General features: G+C 36.5%; 1 protein-coding gene across 2 annotated transcripts in view; it reads right to left on the reverse strand.

The window, feature by feature from the left end:
• The window catches only part of INVS (inversin), a 101,202-nt gene that overhangs the window by 55,334 nt on the left and 18,634 nt on the right, over nt 1–27,234 (reverse strand). Inside the window, exons 2-3 of one of the 2 annotated variants that reach the window (XM_048079551.2) lie at nt 25,923–26,033; nt 3,803–3,976 (exon numbers count right to left, since the gene is read on the reverse strand). In XM_048079551.2, the coding sequence (XP_047935508.2) occupies nt 3,803–3,961 (159 nt within the window). In that variant the 5' untranslated portion in view covers nt 3,962–3,976; nt 25,923–26,033. The remainder of the gene's footprint in view (nt 1–3,802; nt 3,977–25,922; nt 26,034–27,234) is intronic. The other variant, XM_066992685.1, reaches the window with a different exon arrangement.

Genomic DNA, 27,234 nt, shown 5'->3' on the forward strand with positions numbered 1-27,234 from the left:
TTATCAAATGATTAGCACTGATATCACTACATTGAAAAAATACCTCATGTGGGGTAAAGATAACAGTCCTGGTATTTTTCAAGCATACAATAGTCTCTCAATACTGGTTTCTGGTAAGGGACATTCTATACAGAGAGTAGACATTAATCCCAGGTAAAACCAGCTTTAAACAATGCCAATCTTTTATTATATTAAAATAAAAAGGATTGATAGAAAATTGAATACAAGTGCCTAGGGTGAATGACAACTCAGAATCACTGGAGAACAGGCTTTAAAAGGACCTAAGCAATAGGTCCATATACGTAAGTGAAGAGTGGATACTCACAGATCTTTGCTACTGAGGCTTGAATCAGGTCTAAGCCATGCCATCATATGTGACACCCACACTGAGAAGTTGTTATGCTTGGGATATAAGTATTTCTGGTAGCAGACTGTTTGTATGAGGATTTCTTGGACTATGGCAAGACAATACTACCCATAGGGCAATAGTAGCCAGTAGGGCAATGTCATTGGGCGCAGCAATTTCAGGCCTGGAGAAAATATTGGATCTTGGTATTAAGCAATCATGTCCATGTTAGAATAATCACTGGAAGCAGGTTTCAACACCAGAGCTGAACTATACAGAACTGCAGTGATTAGTTTGGTCTCTCTTAAATTTAGAAAACTCTTGAAATGATAGGAATTGATGAAAAAGCATATATTTAAGCATAATAGATGATAATAAAAGCATAATAAAAATAAAAGCATAATAAAAGATTACTTTCTTCCCGAGGAAGAAGGCACTGAATATTGACATTGGACTTGGATTCATCTTGAGCAAAGGTTTTGACATTGTCCTTGATCACTCAGAATTCTATACATTGAGTATCACTGAATCTAATGTATTTTGACCAACGGTAGTCCAATAAAACATCAAAAGGCCACCCATACTCCTACTGCTAATACCTGGCTGCCAGTGGCTTTTTACATGCATTATCAATGTTCATAATTACATGAGCAAACCAATGGGTTTTTTTAAACAGTGAAATGCTAGTATATTAACAAGTAATTTATTGATCAGACACCTCTCCCAGCTGACACGTAGCAGAGGGCTGTAAGAAGCAGAATGAATTTTATTTCTCCATCCCTCTTCCCTTACCCTCATCCTAGCAAGATATTACGTGGCACTTTGATTTGAAAGCAGAGAGAAATAACTGCTGCAGGTCATTTGTGTCTACGAGTGTGATACCCTGGATTAGCATCCTTGAATAGTGAGATAGAATGTATGAGTTCAGTAGCCTATTCTTAATGTCTCTGTAAAGGAGAAAGGCAAAAAGGAGTCTATTCTTTGTGTTTGTTGCTTTAAGCTGTTAGCTTTGTACCATGGTAACATAGTACGATACTGCAACCTTTCTGTTGACTTGGTAGCTCACTGAAAAAGAGCTCATTCTGACGCATAACTAGAGGGGCTGCAAGAAAAGGTCTGAAAACTTACGCTGCATACAATTACATACAGCCTAGCATCGTAAAACACGTTCAAACCATCATAGCCTGTCAGGATTTGTATTGAAAAATTTCTAGCAGTAGAAACCTGTGAAAAGTTAACATATATTATTTCTTAGGTGGAGCTGATCAGTATCCCTAGAAACTGACACACACTATGAACACAGAAACTTTTGATTACCAAGAGACCAAAGCAGTCTTTCTTTACTGACTTCTCTCACTTAGAACCTGCTTTTCAGCCAATTGCCTACACATAAATAAAAGACACTAGTTCTCTCTCATGTTCAGGAATTATATTTGACGATCTTGATGCACATAGTTGCAGTAAGGGAAATGAATAAGCGATGTGCCCAACGGGGTCAAACTTGTTGGTCTCTGTCCCCAAGAGTGCCTTTCATCAGCCTGAATTCCATCCTTGCTACTGTGACTACTCATGACAGGAACTGGAATAAAAGTGCTGTACATTTTGTGGAAAATCTGGCAATGCTTTAACACTGCTTTGGAAATCTGCTGAACAAAAGGCACGGTTCCTAAGTGGTTTTGGCTGGTCTCCAGATACCTTTGTTAATTAATTAATGCGGTCAGGAAGTCAGCATGACCCCTCCAGAACGACTGCTGTAATTATAGCCAGGGTTTCCATGATACATGTTAGAATATCCTGGAAGGCAAACAGCTGATTGCTAGGGCACAGGCGTTCAACTCTATTGTCTGGAGGGGACAGGAGATTCATTTGGTGGAAACTGGGCTTGCAGATGTCTTATCCTGCTTCCTTCATGATAGGATTTCAGAGTTTAAATAGTAACACCACTAGAAAGTCCAGTCCTCTTCACTTACTACGTCCTCTTATGACAGAATGAAAACATAGTACACGAGATATGAATGATGTGCATTCACTGAGGCCTGTCTTGCCAAACTGGTACGCTGAACAAGAGGTGATCCAAGTACACTTGATCAGGGCACTGACATTTGAATAAGTGGTAGACTAGTGCCTGGTAGGAAGAGTTTTTGCATGAGTTCCAAGATCACTTACAAATTGTATGGAGGACACATTTCTTTTGAATGCTTAAAAAGCCTCTATCATCAGTAACAGCTGCATCCATGCCTACCTTGTCAATGGTAGTTCCTTTTTTTTTTTTCCTTCGTTTTCCATTTGCTGTCTACATTCACAATGTCTAACTTTTTGTTTCCATATCACTGGGGAAAAGTTTGGGCTCAGGAAACACCTATATCTCTGGATTCTTCAAAAGAAGAAGCCTCTTTCAGATTTCAGGATATGTAAACTGCTTGAGCGCATGATATTTGAATCACACATTCTCAGACTAATAAATCAGCAATAAGAATTACTAGAAATCTCTCCACTAAAGACAATATGATCATCTCTCAAAGAGAACATGCATCAAACATGCCAACAAGAGGGATGAATCTGTTTCATTCAAAACCAATTTGTTCTATGTCTCCTCATACCCCTCCACTCACGCTAATAGAGGCAACCGTTTCACCGAAGTTTTAAATCATACATCGCTAAGCACTCAACTTTAAGGACCACATTGATCACAAAAATCAAGTTATTAAATGCTAAAAAACTATTCTTTCTTTTAAAATGAGTTAGCGTGTCATTACTGTGGGTTAGCAATCATCTCTGTAAAAAGAGTAATAACAAATCAGTTGTTTAAGAACTGTATCATTTCTAAGATCCATGATCTGTTTTGGCTGGTCATTTTAATAACAGCCCTTTTTAACAAGCATCAGTAGATTCTTCCTGAGCATCTTACAAGTCAGTGTGTTTCTAAAGCAGGCTGGTAATTCTACTGATGGGTTAGAGCATGACTTGACTTTGCAAAGGGACATCAGCAAACTCAAGACAATATTTGCACTATATATAGTGTATAACCTCCCACATCATTGTTCAAGAGTGGAATTCCAAATGGAGCCTCTGGATTTCCAGACAGATAACAACGGCAGATGAATATCCATTTCACATGTAGAGTTTTTTCCAAGAAAAAGGCAAGATAAGCCTATGCTATCCACATTCGAACAAGGATCAGACTGTTACAGAAAGACTTAGACTGTAAAACTCATGGAGTGTGAGTATAAGTACTCTCAACATGACCATCAGTGAACTAAGTACAATGAACTTCTACATATTATCATCAAGAAAATGTTAATATTTCTAATGGTGACCACTATAATACCCATGTTAGGCACTACTTCACATAGAAAAATTTTCTTAAAGTACTGAAATAATTTTTCACTCAAACTGTTTCATGTAAATCTAATTTCTAAAGCTGCTACAAGTATTGTCTTTAGGTAATATTTTTACCTTGTTTCTGTCCTGAGTATCCACTTCTCCAGGTGCCATGTGTTTCAACAGTAAAGCTAAACATTTTGGGCTTTTGTGACGTGTCGTTAAATGTAATGGTGTCATATCCTCTAAGTCCTTCTGCATCCAGTTCCCTCGACGAGCCAGTAAAAGTTTCATAAAGCGGTAATTTCCCTGGGTAAGGAAACATATGAGAAATGTATTTCAGTTTATTAAACCAAATGATTATATTGTTTAGATATATTTACTGTTGCATCACAGCACTTTAAAAAAAATATAACAAAAAAACCATCAGCAGCTCTAGGCTTTGGAAACCTACAATAAATATTAAAACAAACAAACAGTAACTCCTGATTTTTAAGTTTGCTTTTCTATTTGCTATCAGATATGTAACCTCCTGTAGGAGTGTGTGTAAGACCTAGTTCAGTAAGACAGAAAACTCTGCAATACTGTCAGTTTCTCAGTGGTTTAATCTCCAGAAATACCATGCACAAACCGAAATAAAACCATTAGATGTGGTTTCAGCAAGACAGACAGGTATCAGATGAAGAATATAACTAAACATGAAGACCAACTACAATTATTAAAACGAGAGGAAGAAGAATAACATGGAATGATTCAGAGAGAGATAAAATGTACTCATCTGAATGAGTAAAACATACATGGAAAAAAGCGATTGTTTCTTACATTTTTAAATAGAGAAGTGTATGTGAGTTTTGATCTATTGTATGCATGATGAATGGATGGGACAGCTAGCCTTGTAATACTCGTTTAAAATACCTAACACTCTGGACTTACTAGGTTTTCAAAAGACATAAGGTAGAAATGCTCCTGTGACCAATAATTGAGGGTGGATCCCAAAGAAAACAATTTGGTTCTATTTCTCAAGTCATTGAGGAAGCCTTTCAAAAACCGAAGATATAATCATGCAATCATTGAGAAGCTGTAGCAAGTTAAGGTATAACCAGACTTGATTTTCTACTGCCCCTTGCTTGGAGGTTTTCACACGTAACTGAAATGCTACACAGGATATTTTGATGCTTCCACTTCAATACTGAGCCTACTGAGTTTTTCTGAAACCACCCTCAGCAGTAAGTTTCAGTTGAGGACCAGTAATAGACAGCTGGAGCAATAACTTACTAAAGCAAAACATCTAGATCTAGAAAAGCTTGTGTGATTGTATTCTAAACATCCCAACCCCCCTGCTACCTCAACTTTCCTAAAGAGAAAGGAGTGTGCTGTCTCACAGTTTTGCTCTCTTAAGATTTCCCCAAATACTAGCTTTTGCCAATTTCACATACTGACAAGTTAAAATATCAATTAACCACAAATTACACAAATTGACACACAGATCAATAGAAGTCATGTCTTCGGATTCTTTTGCTTATGAATGGCCTGCACATTAACATATTCCAGTCTCTTACAATACTTTCATAAATCCTGTACGCTAACTTAGCCCCTTTGGAAAAACAATGGGAAAAAAAAAAAGGTAGCCATGTAGACAAGTAGAAGCAATGCTAATGAGCGGGGGCATTTCTGTATACCATAAGATTCAGAATTGTGCATAACTTTGTCAGCATAATCATAGAATCATTTAGGTTGGAACAGACCTCTAAGATAGCCTGGTCCAACCTTTAACCTAGCACTGCCAAGCCCACCATGAAACCATCTCACTAAGGTTTAATAATGGAAGTGCAGAGATGGACCAAAGGATTCCAGAGGCACCCATAGTATCCAGTGCCAGGGCATAAGAATATTTCTGCTTCCTTTTTCATAGAGTGGTACAGCAACCATAAAGATTGGAAGGGCAGTTTTCACGTGTTACTGTTTTGGTCTTTTTCTAATAAAAATGGATGAGTTGAGCTTTATGTGGGCACAGTGGATTTCACCAAGTATGCCTAAAATATATGTGTGTGCGTTTTTTTTCCTGCTACATTTTGATTTAAAATACAAAACAGGGAAGACAAATCATGAATGGGCTCAGACAAAATACCCTCTTCATGCTTCTACAGTTTGTTGTCATTGACCCTTGCTCTTCAGTGAAAGCCCTACAAGAAAAGTCTGCCAAAACCCACACCACAAACCTGCCTGAAAATGCAAACTTCTGCTGCCAGAGACAGCACAGCTACTGAGCTCTTCAACAACATTCACGGCAAATTCAGCAAGTAGTGAGTAACTAACTCTTTTTTTCTGTTGGGTGTCAGGGGAGGCATAAGGTTAGGATTCTGTTCTTTTAACACACAGACACGCACCAAGGTAGGCACGGACGTGCAAGTGCAGAACTGCATAATGTCTGCACAGCTACTAATCCATGCAGAACACATTCAAAATGAATTAGTGATACATTTCAGAATGAGTTAGGGGTAAGAAAACTTCTCATTATTACCACCATATTTTACAGGTAAATATAAGAAGATTTGGAAAACTCATTAAAAAGAAAAAAAGAAAAGCTAAAATTGCAGTGTATCATGCTGCGGTTGGGAATTAGACTAGGGAAGACAACACTAAATAACTTGAGAGAATATTAGTCTTGGAAGAAATATAGTTGCTATTCTCCATCACAGAGGATAATACATTTGTTTTGTTTTCAGTATTTCCTACTGGATGTCCATGCATACGTGTGAAAGAAAAAAACTTGATTTTCTCTTGTTGATGGATACTTACTGGAAGATTTACAAATATACCGTGCTTTTAGAATGAATTCAGCTGATAAGAAGAGTGAAAGATAAAAGAAAATACATAAAACCTGGGAAATGTGCATTTTTATTATTAGAGTTTTGTTCTCTGTACTCTTATTTTATTTTTGCTGTTACCATTTTTCTACAAGTTACTACTATATTATTCTGTTGCATGCTTAGCTACCAACAAATCCCCTTCCTTAGGAAATTAATCTTTAATAAATCCTTTCATTCTGAAACATGAAAGATACTCTTTCTTCCAAACGATTTAAGACTGTTTATTAAAACATCATCACAGACAACACCAATGTAACGACAACATCCTTTTATATTACTTAGTTGTAATGATTTTATTCTTACCCTTACTTCTGACTGCTGCTCTTTTTCTTTAGTAATACCATAAATGTTGCTGTGTTTCTTTCACCCACTAGAAAATAATTCTGTCCTTATTAATGACAAAGGAAAAATTCCTCACCTTCAACTGATTACTGATTAAATTTATAAATATATAATAGACATGGGTTGAAGGCAGATTTAATTTAGGTTTTACTAGGTGGAAGGGGGAAAAAGTATGCTTAATCTGAAAAGCGTTTAGTAGCCTAATTCCTTCATTTTTATAAAATTCTTGTATGACAAGCTTGAAGCTTGCTACCTTTCACTCAGAAGACATACCTGATTGGCCCAAAGATGGCAGAGCATCATGAAGCACTTTGGGCCAGTCTGTGGTGTCTTAACATTGCTAGTTCCTCTAAAATGATTGTTATGCTATGTGAAAATGTTATGATCAAACAAGACAGAAGACTCAGTTCTTGATAGCCAAAGTTTACTCTTCTAGTTCTATTATTAAAATTCCTCCATATCCTACTAAAATTATTTCTAGCCCAGTCAACTCTGTATGCAAACTACAGTACAGTTCCAGACAAGTTGACAACTAGCTTCAGCATAAGATTGTCTGATCAGAAGAAATACTTTTATTTCAAAATTTCAGCCACTTATACTAACTGTGATGGAGTATAACAGGTTTTGGTAGACAGATAGTTAAATAAGCTATCTTTGCTCTGCAGTCAAGCAATGACTGAAGAAAAGTTCTGGACCCCGAGCTTAACAGTTAAGCAGTCAGAGTTTCCTTTCTTGAATATTTTATTAGAGAAAAAAGCAATGGGAGAAACATCTTAGAATTAATGAATTTACCAGAATTCAGATTATCCCTGAAACTGAAGAAGTTATCCCCAAAACTGCAAGTTCGTTCAAAAGAAAAAAAAAAAATTGTCTGGTATTTTCATTGAGTCTACTTCCAGGAACAAGTTTTAGTGGAAAATTTCCAGCGAACTCTTATCTACCTACTTTTCCAGGCCTCTGATATAACGGACATGTTTATTTTCTCATCTATCTAAAGGAGCTTTTTCAACCTAGTTTCTCCCACCATCCTGTTGAGGAGGGGGAGTGAGAGCAGCTGGGTGGGCACCTGGCCCAGGTCAACCCAACAGATATGGCCACCTAAGTGAAGGAGTAATGAAAAAGGAGGTCCTGTACTAGTAACATTGGTGTTATGATTCATGCTGTAGGTTGATCACGAAATTACTTATGGCTGTATTACCAATGCATTGAGAACATTAGCTTCACTCAGCAGTGGAAAGGGCAGGGAATTAACATTTTTTTCTCTCTTTCTTGCATCAGCAGCAGTCTTTTTCTTCCCTAGCATGTCCCTATGGACAACGGGATATCTGACATGGCTGAACCTAACATGGGCACATGGAGTATACATAAAGAGAGAGATCCCTGCAGCACTGTGAAGCCACGCTAACATCTGAAGTCCTTCTGGACCAGGTTTCAGCCCCTCAAACACACAAGCAGACACAGCTTCCTCCTGCCCTGTGGTACAAAGCAGTTCAGTAGTACTGCAACATGTAGAACAATCGTTATTTTGGTATCACTTTTGGGAAGGTTTAAATAGCATTACCCATCTCCACTAGCTGGCTCTCTGGAAGTAGGTAGCACATAGGCCAACCAACCTAGCATATATAAAGCACTATCATAAAAATACAGCTGTGCAAATATTACAGTACTCAAAAATAAAAAAGAATTTAGCAGATGTTTTTGTTCCCCACACGATATCTAGCAGCACAGGAAATATATAGAGTTGTTAATGGACTTTTTTTTTTTAAATTTACCTTTCCAATAAATGTAGATAATGTAATACTTTCCAAGAGGCATTGATAAAGCCTGAGTCTTAGACTAACACAGAGCTAACAACAAATTACTGTAGTTAATTCTGCTTTCTGTGAAAGGTGTTATCTTTCATGTAAGGAAATTCTTCCAGAAGTTTCTTAGCGTACAGGAAGGAGTGTTAACCTCCTCAGCAGGTGACAAAGCATTCTCTCCTCAAGCGTGAGACATCATACACATTTCCTCTAAAAACCACAGGAGTGAACTTGCCAGCAGAGAGGTCACATACAGCACTCACTACAATCAGTAGAAGCCTCTCAGCGTCAGCAGTCAATCTCTCCTCCACTATGGGGAGACAAAAGAACAGCAACTGCAATTTGTACTTACTGGGAACATCTCACTTCCTCTCCTTCTCTTAGCTGGCTAAAATCTGATGCTTTTCTGATTCAGAATTAAAAAGAAGCTGAGTATAGCTCCTGTAAAATGTATACAATTTTCTTTCTGTGAACTGAAAGTCAAATAGGGACATTTAAGGTAACATTATATAAAAAACATAAATGTGAAAACCAGAATTACTGACTTTTGTTTTGTACAATAAAACACCACCTGAAGTGGAGGACTCATTATTATCTTAATACCAAGAATGTGTATATTGAAGCAGCTTCATCATTGATGTCTCCTGGATATTCATAGTCAGAAGAGCATGCGCACCTCTTTGGGCATCAAAAGCACATCCGTGGATAGGCTACCAGCACCTCATCATCAGCGGGTTAAAAGGGGCCAATATGTGGGGAAAACATTATTTCTCTTCATTGCTGAGACCACATTTTCAAAACACGTAACAATTCTAACCCATCTGAAATATTTAACACGACTTGAAAGAGTGATTTGTAATAATTTATAACGTGCCGCACATGAGCTGACTACTGACTGCTACAGCACAGCCACACTTGTGAGGATTTAGTCAAATATAATGTTTGATAGAGAGCTAGAAAAAAGGCAGCCCAGTCTCTCAATATAACTTCCTGGTAGACATGGCATGGGTCATTAAAAAGAACACCAAGCTGTTAAACCATGAAGATGCTGCTTTGAGTCCAACTCAAAATTAGGTAACTGTTTCGCCAGTTCTGGGAAGACAGATCAAAGGAACATAAAGCAATTTAAAAGTGCCCCTTACAAGGGAGGTGGTTTTTAAGGGCTCTCCAATGCAGACACAATCATAAGCCCTGATGGTGGGGTCAGGGCATATATCTCCAGCAGAACAGAAAGAAATACTAGAATTTCATGAAAAGAATTTTTTATGTATAAACCACAAATCAGAACCGAACTTAAAAAATGAGCCTCTAGGATACTGAATCCAATCCTCCAGCACCCACAGGGAGTAAAGACATCTAATCCTTTTCAACAAATGCCTAGATATTTAAGTGGAATTAATGTGTTTTTCCCCCCCACATTCTTTATACCTATAAAAGTATAGTGCAGGTTTTAAAACCTAAACGAGCATCAGTCTTTTTATCTCAATAACAAAGGCTAAACCCTACCTTCTCCTCTAAATACCTCTAGCTCTCTGCACTCATTCTACTTTAAACAAATTTTTTGGAACACAAGCAAGAAGATATTACATAGCGTACCAGAAGAGGTCCCACAAAGCAGCCTACTGAATAGCAATACTACTTCTCTATTGCTAGGTGTATCTGACAAGATATTTACACTAGGACCGCATTTGCTTCATCAATTGATCCGTTGGCACACTGACATCCTTCTCAGTCATTTTAAAATAAAAGGTTCACAACATACAGAATAAATTGTTCTGTCCCCCTGCCCCTGCACATGAAACTTCGTTACGGGCTATCACATTTCTGACCATTTCCATTAGTTTCAGCATTCTCATACATCTGGTATCCTACACATCCAGTCCTGCCTTCAGCCGATAATAACGCCTTCTCTTGTGCCACTCCTTGGTGTCCTTAGAAGAAGTACTACTTGTGATGCCAAGTTTGTTAATGAAAAATATCGACTAAGGGTAGATTCAAGTGCAACTGTTGAGGAATTCTAATACGCTCCTTGCAATCTCATTGTTCATAGTGCAGCAGTATTTGTTTTCAGCTCATTATTAAATTGTTCACCATACCTTACATTTTGTCTCCTAATTTCCTGTTTATCTGCAATTTTCCACCTAGCACTACACTACACATTTTCGTACAGGCCTAAAAAGGCTATCTGTTGAATTTATGTCCAGAAAATCAGTTAGCAAAATGTTGGGTTAATCTTGAAGAACCTACTTTTGATGAAGTTTCACCCCATTTTCAATTTATATTTATGTATTTATCCCTTAGAAACTTATTTTAAATCCTTGCATGCTACTGAGGTCAAATAGACTACTTTTGTAAGCTACTTTCCTCCCTACTTAAAACGTTATCTACCAGTACTAAAACAAACAAACAAACAAACAAAAACAACAACAAAAAAACACAACAACAAAAAATCACAAGGCCACAAAATTCTGCAAATTATATGTTTCCCAAAGAATGTTTCATTGATTAAAATTATTTTTCATCTTGCCCCTTGCTGTTTGTGTACTGTTAAAATGAGACTTATCAGCATCAGATATTAACTATTGATCACAGCTCCTGACAGAAAGAATTGCAGTAAGCAAGCCCAGACAGTGAGTGCACAGAACGCTGCAGACAAGTGGAAGAATAAAAGTCACCACAAAAGCAGGGAGTGCAAAGGTCTGATTGTTTAAAGGAGTGCATTCAAAGAGAACAGAGAAGGAGTAAGGGTACAGCAAGTCCACCATCCATGACAGTACGGACTTAGGATATCTGATAATTATATATTCCACCATAGCTTAATAATTTATTAGCTTATTAAATTTTGATTTTTGAAATACATTCATTATTAATTCAGCAGCACTTATGTAAAATGCTTTATTACAATTTTCTCAATATTCTTTCATAAAGAGAGACTATTTAACAATCAATAAATCCTCTTCAGAGGAATATAATACATAATTCACTTATTTTTACTCTTTCACAAACAAAACACTACAAAATTATCATTGCTGAGTTAATTATTAAGTTAAAACAGGTCTGCTTTTCGCATAGTACACCAGTCATAGTATGGGTAGTGATCACACTTTTACTGTCTTTAAATATTATTAGTGTTTTAATTTTCCTTTTTAAATTCAAACCATATTTAAGAAAGTATATCTGAATAAAAAACAACAGCCTGAGAGCAGGAAAACAAACTGTTACGTAGCTTATTACCTACATATTCACTAATATACACTGTTCCTTTGGTTTAGACCTAACCTGGGGGAGAACAAGAGCTAAAAGTGTGCATGAAAATTTAGCGTGTCAGGCCACTGCTCCGCTTTTCCAAAGAAACACATTCTGCCCCAAATACAATATTTCATATTCTAAGATAACGAAAAAAGTGAAATAGATTACTATGGGTTTGTCTGATTGTTTTTTAAACAGTCAGATTAGATACTAAGCTTTTTAAACCCAGGACTCCTTAAAAGTAATCAGGATTTATATGGAGATAAGACGCAATCATTGCTCATGTCCAACACAAAGCTAGCGATACTTTTAATAGTGTCTCTAAAGTCGGTATAAAGCTACACAGTGACAAATAATAAATTGTACTGTGCGCTCAGACACTCACTGGGGCAAAACATGAACAACATGCAAGCAAAACATGAACGACATGAAAGCCACCTCAATTCTAGCTTAAAACCTAAACAGAATATAGCAGCCACCTTGCCCTGTATTAGCATGCTCTGCCAACAGATCAGCACAGATGCTACAGCTGAAGTTGAGAACAGCTCTTTGCTAATCAGATGCTTTCAAGAAGCTGTGAAAGTCAAAGAATCTGAACTCCTAAATCGCTAGCTAAGCCATTAAAAGGGTGAACACTTACATGAGCTTCCCCCTTTAAAACAAAAATGGCAACTGGAGGTAGTCTGCTCATGTTCACAGACAGTGTAGAAACTGCTGCCGTTGGCCTACTCCTACTATACACATAAATGTACTTACTTATACTCACTCTTTCCAGCAAGAAAGTGTAGAAGAGAGGATGCTTCACCCCACATAACAACTTCATCACAGATCTTCAAAACCAAGAACTGTAACATCTTCAGAAAGAAAAGGAGCTGTGCAGATGCTAACTGACACTTTTTTAGAGGTTGTTTCATCTATTAGCATCCCTTTGAGAAGACGCATGTTCTCAAAACATCCAAAACTGCTTAGAATGACATGGAGCATATGATGGACTTTGTCAGCAACACCTGCCAGGTAGTTAGCAGTTTTCAGGGAACAAATCAAACACTTATAAAAAAAAATGGAGCTGTGACTATCATAATTCTAATTTGATATTAATATACATACAGAAACAGAATACTATTCCAGAAGCACAAGAAATTCAAACATCAAAAGAAGTATTTTGATATGCTTATATTATCAGCTAACTGCCAGAAATCTGACAAGAATTCTTCTGAAATGTTATTAAAATATAGGCTAGCGAGTAAAAATGTTAATTAGGTTTCAAATAATTATTTAGAGTTATAGATTAACAACACTTGGATTTTGAAAAATTATCTATGTATGAAATAGTGAAACTTCTTGATTTCTAGTACTCTGAGGTTGAATTAATATTGCCTGGTTACAACCGTCATTAGCACTGTAGGAACTACACTTTAAACATGTATGACTGCACCGTTCTTGCACGCCTTGAATACCACTGCTCATTTTATTATTTGATTATTATTTTTAAACAGTTCTGGGGGAGGGGAAGGAATCAATATAGTTACTTAGAACCTCAATTTCTAATTAGAGTGAGTAAAGTCACCATTAAAATGGCAGGCTGTCACTCTGGTTATCATATCCTATATTGCCATTTAAGTTCAACACATATTATTCTTAATTGAGCAAATAAACTCATGACCGCATTTATAAAATTTTTAGTATGCTTAAATGTTAATACATTTTAATATAAGTTTTAGTTGCTACTTATGATGAATAGACAAAATTAGAAACAAATACAAGCTCCTAGTAACTTTTTTCCCCATCTCTGCCACAATAAATATGATTTTGGTACACAAACTACGAATAGGGAACGAATTAGAAACATGGAATCACAAACTGGTTTGAGCTGGAAGGGACTTTTAAAGACCACCCAGTTCCAACCCCCTGCCATGGGCAGGGACACCTCCCACCAGACCAGGTTGCCCAAAGCCCCATCCAGCCTGGCCTTGAGCACCTCCAGGGATGGGGCATCCACAGCTGCTCTGGGCAGCCTGTGCCAGTGCCTCACCACCATCACAGTGAAGAATTTCCTCCTAACGTCTAATCTAAATCTCCCCTCTTTTAGTAGAAAACCCTTCCCCCTGTCCTATCATTATCTGCAAGAGTAAAAAGGTCATTCTCCATCTTTTTTATAAGCCCCCTTTAAGTATTGAAAGGCTACAGTGAGGTGTCCCCAGAGCCTTTTCTTCTCCAGGCATTGGAACAGGTTGCCCAGGGAGGCGGTGGTGTCACCATCCCTGGGGGTGTTCAAGGAAAGGTTGGACGTGGTGCTTAGGGACAAGGTTTAGTGGGTGACATTGGTAGTAGGGGGATGGTTGGACCTGATGATCTTGGAGGTCTTTTCCAACCTTAATGATTCTGTGATTCTGTTTATTATCTCTGGATGATGCAACGCCTTCTGCCCAACAAATCACTGAAAGAATTAAACGTGATGTTACGCTAATCCTTTCAAGTCAACCACGGCAAAACCACCGCTGATTTTGACACTGGGTTTAATCTCACAGCGTACCTCTTAACTACTTTGTTAGCAACATCCTCATTTCAAAAGTAAAAACGCTCAACTGAAGAGAACCCCTCAGACAGCCGAACAGCTGTAAAGCTTATTTACCAGTCTCCAAGTTGAACTTACTCATCCATCTGGCAAAGCATCTTAGGCAATACATCAGCCAACAGCACCAGTATGACTTGAGACCAGTTCTAACCATCAGACATTTTGACTGAAAGCAAGGCAGTGTCTGAACTTAGAGCTCTTCTTCCCAAAGCCGCTCGCAAGATTGGCTTCGCTATCTCGGTTTCCATAGGAATAGACAGAACTATCAACTGGCACCCGGTCAAAGGATACAATAGAGACAAAAACTGACCAGCGCTGTAAAAGCCAAGGTAAAACTGTTTCCCAGGATAAGTTAAAGGAAAATAGGTGCTTATATCTTACAGTTCTTGACCTCATTTTTCCATGGTCTTTTTCTGTGCAGTGTTTCCAGCTCGTGAGCTCTAAATTGTATGATCTACCTTACAGAAATTAGTTGTTTTCAGGTAAAAAACGCACTTCAAGAATGAAAATGCAATTAGCATTCTAATTTCCAGTCGAACTCTTCTAGTGTTACAGACTCGTTTTCCTATAGAGATTTTTTTGAAGTCACTCAGGCACAAGTACCCAAAACACAGTCTGGTGATTTACTAGGAAACCTGACTACACATCATCCACATTTACAGCATCACTGCCCACTTCTTTGTGAATACTCTAGGTCCAAGTTTTCAAGAAATATTGCACAGTGACTTGAAAGATTTGTCAGCAAGCACTAATCTCCTTCCCCCAAAAATGAGTACAAAAAATAGTTTTTATATTCATTTTCTTCATCAAAATGGCTCTAGGTTAAACGCTATTGAACTAAGAGTACTGTTAAAAGATGAAGAAAATATCTCTGAAATATATTAGTCTTTCTTTTTAAAAGCTGCATTTTCCTACATTCACATTCTTCACCATTCCTAGCAAAAATTTTGATTAATGTCCTAATTTATAATGTTTTTTCCACTTTTAGTAGTTACCTGTATAGTTTTCATAACGGCTGTTTCGCACACGTTTGAGTCTCTTTCTCCTTACTTATATGTACATTATCTAATGTCTCCTAAATTGTCTCTCTTCTAGAAAAGTAAGACACGTTAGGATGGTTGCTCAAAAGCATTTCAGCAAGACAAAAGATCCTTATGCAAAAAAAAAAAAAAGTTTAAGCACCTAACTTTAACAGGACAAACCTGCATTTAGACAAAGTTCACAAGACTTTCCATTTTTTTAGATACATTTCAATGCTGTGTACAGATTTATATCTAAAATCTAATAATAACATTATTAAAAAAATATTATCCATGTTCGAATTCTACCTCAAAAGCAAGTCTGAATGTCAGCTATTTGTTTAGTCAAAGTCCTAACTTTTAATCCAGATTTTGTTCAGTAGTTTTTCATTCTGGAAGCACACTAAGTGCCATCGCTACTCAGCACTGCTCTCACCAGTACCATGTCACTATTACCTTGTATTTCTTAACTGCATCCCTCTACGAGCTTGCACACACGATGTCATTACAGGCTCCTGGAAGCAACAATGTTTGTAAAATAAAAACTTTGCGGTAATACTCTTTTTCTGAGCATGCCCTCTCTGATTTTTTCAGGGTGTTATGATTTTAGCTGCTGTTTTATTTGAAAAGAAAGTCATGTCTTTTAATTGATTTAAATATACTGCAACCATATTAAGTCCTATAACAAACCATCATGTGAAATAGCTACAAAAACACATACCAAATTCTATTTTATGAGGAAAGTTCTCCAGCCATAGTGAAATTTCCAGGATTATTACAGAAGTAGACAGGTAATCCATACTGTGAATAACCTGTAATAAATTTAAGTTTACCCTTATTTTAAATAATTATTGAGATAATTGAGGTTATACATATATATATCTTACAATATTTCATAGTTTCTAGAGATGCTACAGAGAAGTATAAGATTTAAAAAAAAATAATAATCTACTTACAGTACTGGTAAATAAACCAAAGCCTTAGTAAGCTACTCAGACTACATCTTAGCAGTAATAAAAGCACTGGATTTACTTCTCTCTGCTCAGACTATAGGCAGTTAAAATAATAACTGAAGCCTGGTGTTTCTTCAAGTCTTCCCAAATCTGTAACATACTAGTAGAACATGAAAAAAACATGTTCTATTTGTATATATGTTTATATATATATGTTTATATTTAAATGTTCCCATCAGAAGGCTTTACATATACAGATGATAATTATAGCATAAAGAACTTAATATTTCAGTAGAAATCTTTCCTCATTATTAAAACTAGTAACATTCTTCATTAATTTCTCAACCCTAATTCCTCATTCTTCATTAATAAAAACATAGGTAACAGAAAGAGGGTTCCAAATTAGGCTACAAAGAAACCAAAAAAGATCATTTAAATATATAAATTAAATTTATATTTTATGAAATGCTGCCGTTAGCTGTTGCTTTCCAGGAAACAACAGAATTTGCTTATGTAGTTTATACGCATCCATTTTGTCCCAAGCGTGATTCACCTAATTCTCTTTAATCAACAATTTAACCTACTGTTTACAGACAAAAAAGAGAGACAAATGAAAAATTAGTGCTCCTGGAGTTTGTGGCTGGCCATAAAATCTGAATTTATTTTTCAAATACCTTCTATAGCAATAGCCTTGGCATGCTGAAGACATCCTATCTAGTATACTATTGATTCAAATGACAAGCCTGAGCATCAGATTAAGGATGTGTCAGACACCTGATAGAAGATTCCTGGAGAATTCAGCAGAAAGGTGTCCTGTTTCAAAATGATCTATTGCTGGTACTACACTTATTGAAGATTATATGGGGGAACATTTAACATAAAAGTAATTCACTTAAAAATAAAGAGAATTTAAAAAGACTAAGATTAATAATTAATGAAAACAGATACCTTTACTCTTTACTATGGAAAACCCAGAAAAAGTCACCTCGTTCAGAGAGAAATCACCAAACAGCTCACAAAAGTGAACTAAGCCAAACTGATGAGCTCATACTAGTCATAGTCCTGTTTTAATTTGCCAGTGACAAATTTAGACACAAACAGTAAGTGGTTTCTCAGTCCCAACAACAATATTTCTTCCTGTACCCATTAAAGATCAGTTGTGAGGTCAGCTGCAGAGGGGCAATTAATGCAAGAATGATGTTTTGGAAAGGACACTCAAGCAGGGAGATGCCTCTGCCTGTAAAGCTGTTTTGTAAAATACAGACTTGGCAGCAGACATCAATGTCCTGAGAGAAGAGCTGGCCAAGCCTCTTGTGCACTGAGGGATGCCACAATGCTAAACGTGCTAAAGGAAGAGCAATAAGGGGAAAAAAATGAAAGCTACTCGGATGTGACTCATAACATGCCAAGTATAGTACCACGTTTAGTAAGAATCACATTTTTAAGGTGCAATCATTATTTTCAAGGGCTAGAGAAATTTTCATCTATCCTTTGAATAAAATGAAATGAGAGAGAGGATACTACCACTTGATAACAGTATGTAAAACAGAGCTAGCATTCGAAAAACAGGATAATTAAGTCAGTTTAAAACAGCCAAACACCAAAGATGGGATAACATTCTGTCAAAAGAAAAAACAAACACTGCTCATGCCTGCACAAAGTACTCACCTTTACTGGGCAAAATTTTGCCTAACTGTCCTAAAGCATGTCTGTATGCTGTTCAGTTCCAGTCTGCCTTCCCAACAAAATCTCTGAGTTTAAGTTATGCAGCATGGGGGTGTTCTTTTTGGCCTTAAATGGTCACTTAATATTCTTGGTTTTTTGAGGACAGGATCACTTTACTGCTTCACTTATTCACTGGTATCAGCCTGAAAAGTTATTGCTACAGAAGAGGGCCTAGAAAAGATCAGATAAAGTAACAATGTGGTAGTTGCCAGCCCAGATGATCTTCTAAACTTTATTCACAAAAGTATAACTATGAATTTGATAAATGAAAATAAAGTAATTCTACCAGCTGGCTGTATAGATATTTAAGATATCATTCCATATGCTATACAGAATTACTTCCTTTTTGCTGGGGTTTGAAAACAAGGAAAGCTTCTCAATGTCCTATCATCATGGTTTGCATTTGATCCATGTTTACCAAATCTTTTAGAAAATCACTGCAGTTGAAGACTTTTTTCTTATTATTTTTTAAATGAAATCTGAAATGCTTGAGATCGAGACTGCTCAATTGAGGCAGTAGTATGGTAATACACATGTTTGGGGCCTGACAATGTCCTCTTCGGCAGACTGGGTTGTGAAAGCTTATCTCAGGCACAGGAAACATGGTAAAAGAAGATATAAAGCTGAACTGAGACAAGGAGAAGACTTTAGAGAGAAAGAAGCAGAGCAAAGATGCAGAGAGGTGAAATTATAGCATGCTAGAAAATGAGAAAGAAGAGTTTGTATAATGAAGAAGAGTTTTGTATAATGAAAATAATTTAATCAGGTTAATAAAAACAGCATTGATACTACAGGAGAAGAGAAAGAAAACACCACCAATAGTGATGTTCTAGTTAGACTAAGAAGGGGATAAAATGGGGAAACTGCAGATCATTGGCAGTTACGGCAAGGCAGTATGCCTGTAAAAAAGAACTCGGAAGAGCAAGGATTTCAGTAGCAAGTATTGGGTAAAGCTCTAGAAATGAAGATGCTGGATTAAGACACCCGTATCACAATGAGTAAAAGCTTCACTATTTCAAGGTCATCAGCAGTTAATGATGATAGCTCCTTCAAAGAGGTGGGCCACGATGTAAAGACTAACTTTGGCCACGTACCACAGATCTCAGGAAAGGTGTGTTAGACAGAGAAAGGAGATATGGCTACACTTAAGACTTGATTTGAAAACAGCAACACAGTAAGATGACAAATAAAGCGCTATTCTAGTACTTTTATAAACAAACAAATCCTCCTTTAAAATCTAGTCCTATTATTTATTCCGGTAAGGTAAATTTTAGTGCTGTAAACCTTGAGATATTAATATAAAAAAAAATTATTTGTTTTACTAGCATAGTGGCACTGTTATTGGATTTATCTTCTTTATAAGATCACAAATCTTTCTCCAAGAAACATGCAGAGAACAAGGGATCAAAAGCAACAACAGTAGGAAAATACAGGCAAAATTCAATTGACAGTTCATTGCAGGACTTGATAATAGTGCTTATTCCACGTACAGCAGCCCTGAGACAATTCCTTATGTCTACAAGACTACCATATCTTTACAACAGAACGTTAATACAAAATATTCAGTTTCTTTACAGCTTCTACTAAGTGATTTCCTTCTCTATGTCATAATCTTTTGCATTTATATTCCCCGTTAAGTAGTTAGCTTGCATTTTCTCAAGACACAGAACCAGTCTGGTTTGGTTTCATGCTGCCAAATCCATTCCACACAAATTCTGTGCGTGCTCCTGTGTAAGAAGGGCTAAAACGCACATGCTACGCATCCTCATTAACTGCAGAGATGTATAATTAAACAGGAAGGGGTTAAAGTGTACATTAGCCTGTTGTACTTTTCTACCTATTACTTTTTAAAAAAGCTTTCATATGTCTTCTTCCTTGTTTCTGAAAGCTAACCATCCCTTCTTCCTTTCAGCGAGGCTGACATTTGACAGCTTAACATAGCTGACAGGGTTACCCAACAGCCCACCCTCCCTATTCTCAATCCAATTAGACCTCTAATCCTCCAGATGAAAGGCCCAACTACTCACGTTCCTCATGACAACGACAGCTATTGATTATTTGTCACTACAGCTAACACCCTCTCTGTCGAGGCCACTCTGACAGAAGCAAACCTACCAAATTAGACAGCACTTTATCTGCCCTGGAGGCCAAATGGCACAACAAGTAAAGGCTAATAAATGGTATAAAAATGAACAAATCATAACATTATGACAGGTTGATCGTTGCCAGTAGCTTCACAGCTCAAGCCTGATGCTCTGTTAGACCTGTTCCTTCTCTTTTCTCTTCCACTCGTGCTCCAACTTTGACTGAATTAAAGGCCAGAACAATTAAGGCATTTGACCAGCAAAGATAAGCTAGGATAGAACTATCATCAAGGGACACAAATGTCAATAGCAGACTACCGTTTGTCAATAAAAACATTCCAGGGATGCAAATGCTCATGACTCCGCTCTCCACTAGGCTGTACTGATTCCCTTTGTATAGAACTCTTCTCAAACTCACAGAGAAACTCCGGAGAAATTAACCCTGCAGAGTCCAGCTTGAGCTAGGAAAGACAAGGACTTGCATCATTAAAAAGGAATTCCAAGCTACACGGCAGAGAGATGTTACGGTTACCACTTCAGTTAATATCTACCCGATTTCCCTGTCTTCTTCGTGGGGTGATATAAGCCAGAAATATACGTTTTGAATTTATCATTATACATTTTCTTAAATCGCTTCTCAACAATAATGTTTCTAGGACGACGTATGTAGGCTCTTACAAGTCACATCCCTCCATGGCAAACTGCAAAGCAGCAACATCAGCTACATCTGGTATTTGTACAGTGGTAGTATCCAAAAGCAGTAACAGCGCTCAGAGGCACAGTCCCTGAAATAAGACTGTTTAATGCAATAAACGACAGGAAGCGAACATGGGAAAATATAAAATAAAATTAAATAAAACACAACCCTGGGAACATTGTTAAGATCACGCAATTACAGGAATAGTGTGAATAAAAATACTCAGGTCCTTGAAACACTTAAAAAGCAATTATAACTGCCCTACCATCATTAATCAGTTGATTTCTTGACTTTGCCAGAAAGAATGTATTTTCTAGTAAGGGTTCAGAAATTACTTACTAAAAATAAAATAATATTAAAATCAAATGACATTAACAATTAAATGAAATGAAAGCTTCTTTGGTTTAAGCAGATATAAGAATATGAATGTCTGCTATTCTAATTTAGAAAAATCCACAGTTTAACTGAACAAAATGTTACTGTGTAACATCTAGATGTACAGATGCCTAGAAAATCACATGCAAGGGCAAAGTAATACTATTTAAAATACTCTAAACACTGTAAAAAGATTAATTCAGTAAATATATAAATTTATATATATAATGTTTGTCCTCAGACTATTTTAACAAAATATTCTTTTCTTATATATATATATATTCTTTGAATATATTCAAAATATTCATTTATTGATTCAATCAGAGATGATTAAACTCTTTAAAGATATGCATTTCAATATATAATAATACAAGTAATATAAAATATAGATATTAAAGGGAATAGTTTGGTAAGCAGATCCCTTAAGATTACTATTGCCCTAAAAAAAAAAATGAACCTACAGGACATTTAGGTAAGCTGGGTCTTATAAAACTCAGGCAAACTGGAAAAAAATACTCAGAAGTTGAACTTGCATATAGTATTTCTAGGAATAAAGTTAAATTATTACTATACTGCTCTAAAATGCACTCCAAATATAATAAATCACTGAAAAGAGTAGACAACCATTTGAATTTTCAAATATCGTAGTATAATTTTAAAATATCTTAGTCTAACATTTATTAGATATATTTTTACAGCGATAAAAAAAATATTTCTAAAGCCTTTAAGGTGACTTTTTCTTTTCCAAAACTATACTAGTTCAGAATTTATAAAATTCAGTTGTCACAAAACTCCCTATGCTGAAAGAGACCTCTAGTGGCTCATGCAACTGAACCCTCCACATCAGGGAGAACTGAGCAAACTCATTCAATAGCAACGGGGAGTCTACCGTATTCTCAGGAGCTGTTTTGGTTTTCCAGCATGAAAAATTCCTTTATCATTTATGTTAGAAACCCCTTAGTTATCAAAGATTATTTTCACTGCTATGGTCTGTTCTTACTTTGCAGATTTTAATTCTTAACACATGCCTTATTTACAGAGCAAAAGAATATATACCATTCTCCCAATTTGATTTTGTCTATTTCGTTGAAAGTATTCTCATTCGGACTTTTCCCCCTTTTTCATTTTAAGAGTTTTTCATTTCTGTTTCATCTTTAAATATGATGTCTAAAAAACTATTATACTAGAGTACCAGCTGGTGCCAAGTATTGAAGAAAAATTACTATCCTTAATTTCCAATGACACCAGCAAAATCTGTGAATGCCTTTGTATAAATATTAGATTTATTAATTCAATGAGTTGTACCTTCAATGAGTATTCCCAATTTTTTTTCTGCAAAACATTTATAATATTTTTAAAATGACTGCTATTCTTGAGAAGTGTGAATCTTTTCTATCATTACAGGTCAGAAACAGAAGTCGTACAGCACTGTGTTTTTCAAATTGTGTTCCAGGGCACATGCCTCCCCGGGAGTCACACCTGAACATCCTTTACACATTGCAAGAGTTAATCTATTCATCTTCACAAAAATCATAGATGTACTTATTCTTTGTTATACTTTTACATTAGGTTTGTAACCCTCACAACTACAACAAAATCTTTCAAAATAGGAATGCTACAATGATGGCTGTCAGTCTGAAACCTCAGCTTTCAACAATTTTAATTGCCCCAGGCAATTGGAGATCACCACTTCATGTGCATGTATAAATTTAAAACAGAAGCACGCTTGGTCCATCCCTTTTCACACAAGTACACTCTACTACTTAATATTTATCTAAACACTCCACAAGTGCCCTTATTGCAAACGCTCTCTTTAAACCTCTCCCAGTCACCTTCAACTTTTGTTTCTACTATTCTACATGAGGAAAAATAGTATATTGCTATTACAAATGGCAGTAGTTAGCCTGCTATAGACAGAATGCTTCTATAGTGCAAATCCATCAGATATTTATACGTATAATGCATTTTAGTGCCTCAGCCAACTTTATCTGCTCTCTTTCACAACACAGTCCTATGAAAACGAAATACCAGACGCTACTTGTTGTTGTTTAGGTATGTGGCAATTCCTCTGATGCACAAAATGACTGCTGGAAAGTAGGTATATTCAGGGAGGGAGGCAGCCACAAATTGCAAGCAGTATTTTCAAAACTATTTTATTAGAACTAGTAAGTTTAGTAACCAACAGTTACTAAAATGATTTTGAAAAGTCAATTTTACATGTGCTACAGCCTACAGACATTCATGCCATATTTACCAGCGCAGCCTGTAAAGAGACAGAGTCTGATCTTCAGCTACTGAAATTCTGCTCTTGAACTTGAAGTCATAAGAGCTGCTCCAAGGTGCAAATTTTTGCATAGTCTTGTCCTAAACTGTGATTTTGTAGTAACATAAAACCAGCAAGAAAGCAGATTCAGATGTCTTAGTATCTGCTGTATGACTGAAACCAGACTTGTAAGATGACTGCTGGATACCAAATGACTAGAGCGACTTATCACTTGGTGAGTAATCAACATGCGTGCTCTTGCCCTGTTACGAAGGCATGACAAAGCCTGTAAGCTGAAAACACATTGCCCGAAAATATAAGAATTGGATATTGGTCTCAAACTAGTGCCCAAATCAAGGTCTCCACATCAACAAAATTGTCGTCAAGCTTTTTCAGAAAGTTGAAGTGCCCCCAGGAAACTGGGACTCCAATTGGTTTCAATTATGCTGCTCCATAATGTTTACCATAACTGACATGGAAGGCCTTCCCTCTTCTTCAGTCTTGTGGTGCAATAATGAATCAAGATGTAGAGTTTCTGAAGTTGAAAAATGCACAAGACAGTTTTCTCCTAATACCTAGGGTAGCCTGATTTCCCAGAACCTTCTCAGACCAACCATTCCTCTCCCTAGCCTCATGCAAATGAGCCTACCTGACTAACAATGGTTTCTTCAAGATGCTATCTTGTGATATTTTTTTTTTTGTGTGTGAGTGCAATCAAGTTCCAAAACACCCTGCATATTTCAGTGGTAAAACTGCAAAATTTGAGATGCCCTGCAGCTATATTGGGAACTTGAGCTTCCTTAGAGAAGACCAATACTTTGATTTCAAGATCACTATTTCATACTTCAATATTTTGCTCACTTAGAACAAGATAGGCTTATCCAGAGGCAAACGAAAATATTAATGAAGTCTAAAGCCGATTTTCAGAGACAGATAAGATAAAAAAGAAACCCACAGCTTCTATTTATCACACACACACACACACAAAAAAAATAAATTCAAAAGACTTCCCTTGTCCTCCCCTCAACTCAACTGGAAAGCTGCTAAATTCCTACCCTAACATTTTAAGAATATTTTTTACAATGTCAGAGTTCATTTAGTAAGTTCCAGCCCTGCACCATCTCTGGCTGTTTTATTCTTGTTCCTCAGTGGTGACAGAGCAACATGCTGAGGGACAATATTGTAAATGAGCTATCTGTAACAATGTGGTTTTAGTTTTTCTTTTTCACTAATCTTTTCCTGTAGTTATTCTTAACCATTACAATTACCTGGCTTACAGCACAGGTCAACAGTAGCATCAGCACAACCGATAGTGATAAGTATTTGGGAGCATGGGAACTTGTGCTAAACAGTCAGAAAATGAATCATCATTTTCTAGAGTTAGTTTTCTGTCAACCCACTGAACAGGGAGCAGTTCTGCAGTAGTGAAAAATGGGTGGCAGGAAAGGGATGGGCAGGACCAACCCTTCTGATGAAAAACAGTAGCTAGATCAGCGTATCTGTAATATAACACATACAAATCACACAAAAGAAACTGTGCCTTCTGTCCCTGAGCATCTTCAGGCTGCATTCACTAGAAAGAACCCTTTGTTTGGGAAATTAAAAAAAAAACACAAAACACACACATTCGTATCACAGCTTTTGTCTGTGGTTTACTTACACACAAAGGAAACTATAGTCCTGCAAGTAAAAACCACCTCTTCTGGCTGGCTGGCCAACATTCATGTTTCAGACTGCTGTTTGTTCAAATTTTTCACATTTACTCAAATTGTACGTTTGCATGGAAGTATGAAAGACTGAATGTAAAGTTCATTCATACCTCATGAACCTAAACGCACTGAATTAATATATGCTCACTGTGAGGTCTCACTTAAGAGGGAATTTCAGAAAAAGTAACCAGCCTAGGATAAAAAGAACATGAACTGACCACCATCATCTCTGAAAGATGCCAAGATTATATATTTATATTCATGACACAAACTGGGAAAGAAGGAAGTGCATGTGTTCTTTTATGCAGTTCAAATAATGCCTTACGAATGTTTTAAGAGGATCTACACTACATGCTACAGAGGAGCACGTTACAGCTCCAGGAAACACATCTGGAAAAAGGTAGCGAGGAAAAAAAATGTATAAATTGCTCCCAGCAAAGTCTTACTCAGGAGCCCTTAATATCAATATATTTTCCTTTGTGAAGAAAGGGGAAATAACATTCTGGATTTGGAGCTCTTGGACTACCTGGACTGTACTCATTCGATAAGACTTGGGAATAATCTTTCATAAAATAAGTGAACTAAAGACTACCTTTTATATTTAATTTTCTTCCATGCCTTATCCTTGCCACAGGCTGTCTTTTCTTACTTCCTTCTTTTCCTGTATGATTACTGTAGAACATCCAGGAACAATCACTTTTTGCTAGTTTAAGAAAAATTAAGAATCATTAAATTATACATAGCATATATGTTACATATACTTTACACAGAAGTCCTAACTGCATCCTGGACATACTGTTATTTATCAGTAACTGTGTCAGCAAAGAATTTATATAACCTACAGAATATTTAATGCTTTCAGATAATGAAAGGCTTATTTTCCCACTGGGGTAGTATTAATGCTCCCGAAACCAAAAATTAATATCCTCCTGACAGTTAAGCAACCTGATAGATTATTTGAAGTGCATATCATTAGCATCCAACAGCAAAACTATTGAATTTTTTCTTCTATCCTTGTTAACACAAGAGGCTGCGCTTGGGGAATTCATAGACATAGTTACTTCCCCAGAGTAAACAGATTGCTAATAAGTGAGCATCCTCTGTGAGGAATTCTGAAAGAAGCAGGCCTGGTTTTTTTTTTTTTTTTTTTTACATTAAACTGAAATTACTTAATAAAAGATAAATGAAAAAAATCGCATACAGGCAATTTGGATATGCAGAAACATTTCTGTTCAGAAGTATCACATGTGGGTGTTTTAATTAAGTTGCAGTTTAAGACTAGAAGAAAACTGCTACCACACTGCTTACAAGCGAAAATGAATGTCTGTAGTTAAACTGCAATCTCAGTACACTCATCAGTCTCCACAGCATGTTTATTTCATAATAATCTAAATTCTACCGTTTTAAAAAGATCTGTACCCACACAGTAATACAGTTCCTCAGTGTGAAATTACTGGTAAATTATGTTAATGATTTTACTTCTGCTGCAAACAGTTGCCATCTCAACTCCCAGTAAATTACACACATGTTCATGAAGTCAAACCGTCCTCTGAACCACCTTTGGCAATCATCACAGGTGCACTGCTGCAATATTTTGTATCATTTTTTCTTTATTTAATTTTCTGAAGTGAGTGACTTGACCTCTCCCCTTCTTTTTTTAAAGAGTACACTCTTAATACTGCCTGGGACACCCGTCCACTTGAAACAGAGACATCAAAACATTTCACCTTAATAATGGAACAGAGGAAAACCCACAGAAGACCAACCAGGTAATCATTTACTTGGCCTTCTGCCTACAAAAGACTGAAATAGCTCTATTTTAAGACTGATGAAGAAAACAAAGATAATATGAAAGATCATGTCAACGAAGAGTTGAAAATTACTTGCTAAAACATATGCTTTGC

The sequence above is a fragment of the Anser cygnoides genome, chromosome 2 (genome assembly GCF_040182565.1).
Source record: "Anser cygnoides isolate HZ-2024a breed goose chromosome 2, Taihu_goose_T2T_genome, whole genome shotgun sequence".
NCBI classification, from domain to species: domain Eukaryota; kingdom Metazoa; phylum Chordata; class Aves; order Anseriformes; family Anatidae; genus Anser; species Anser cygnoides.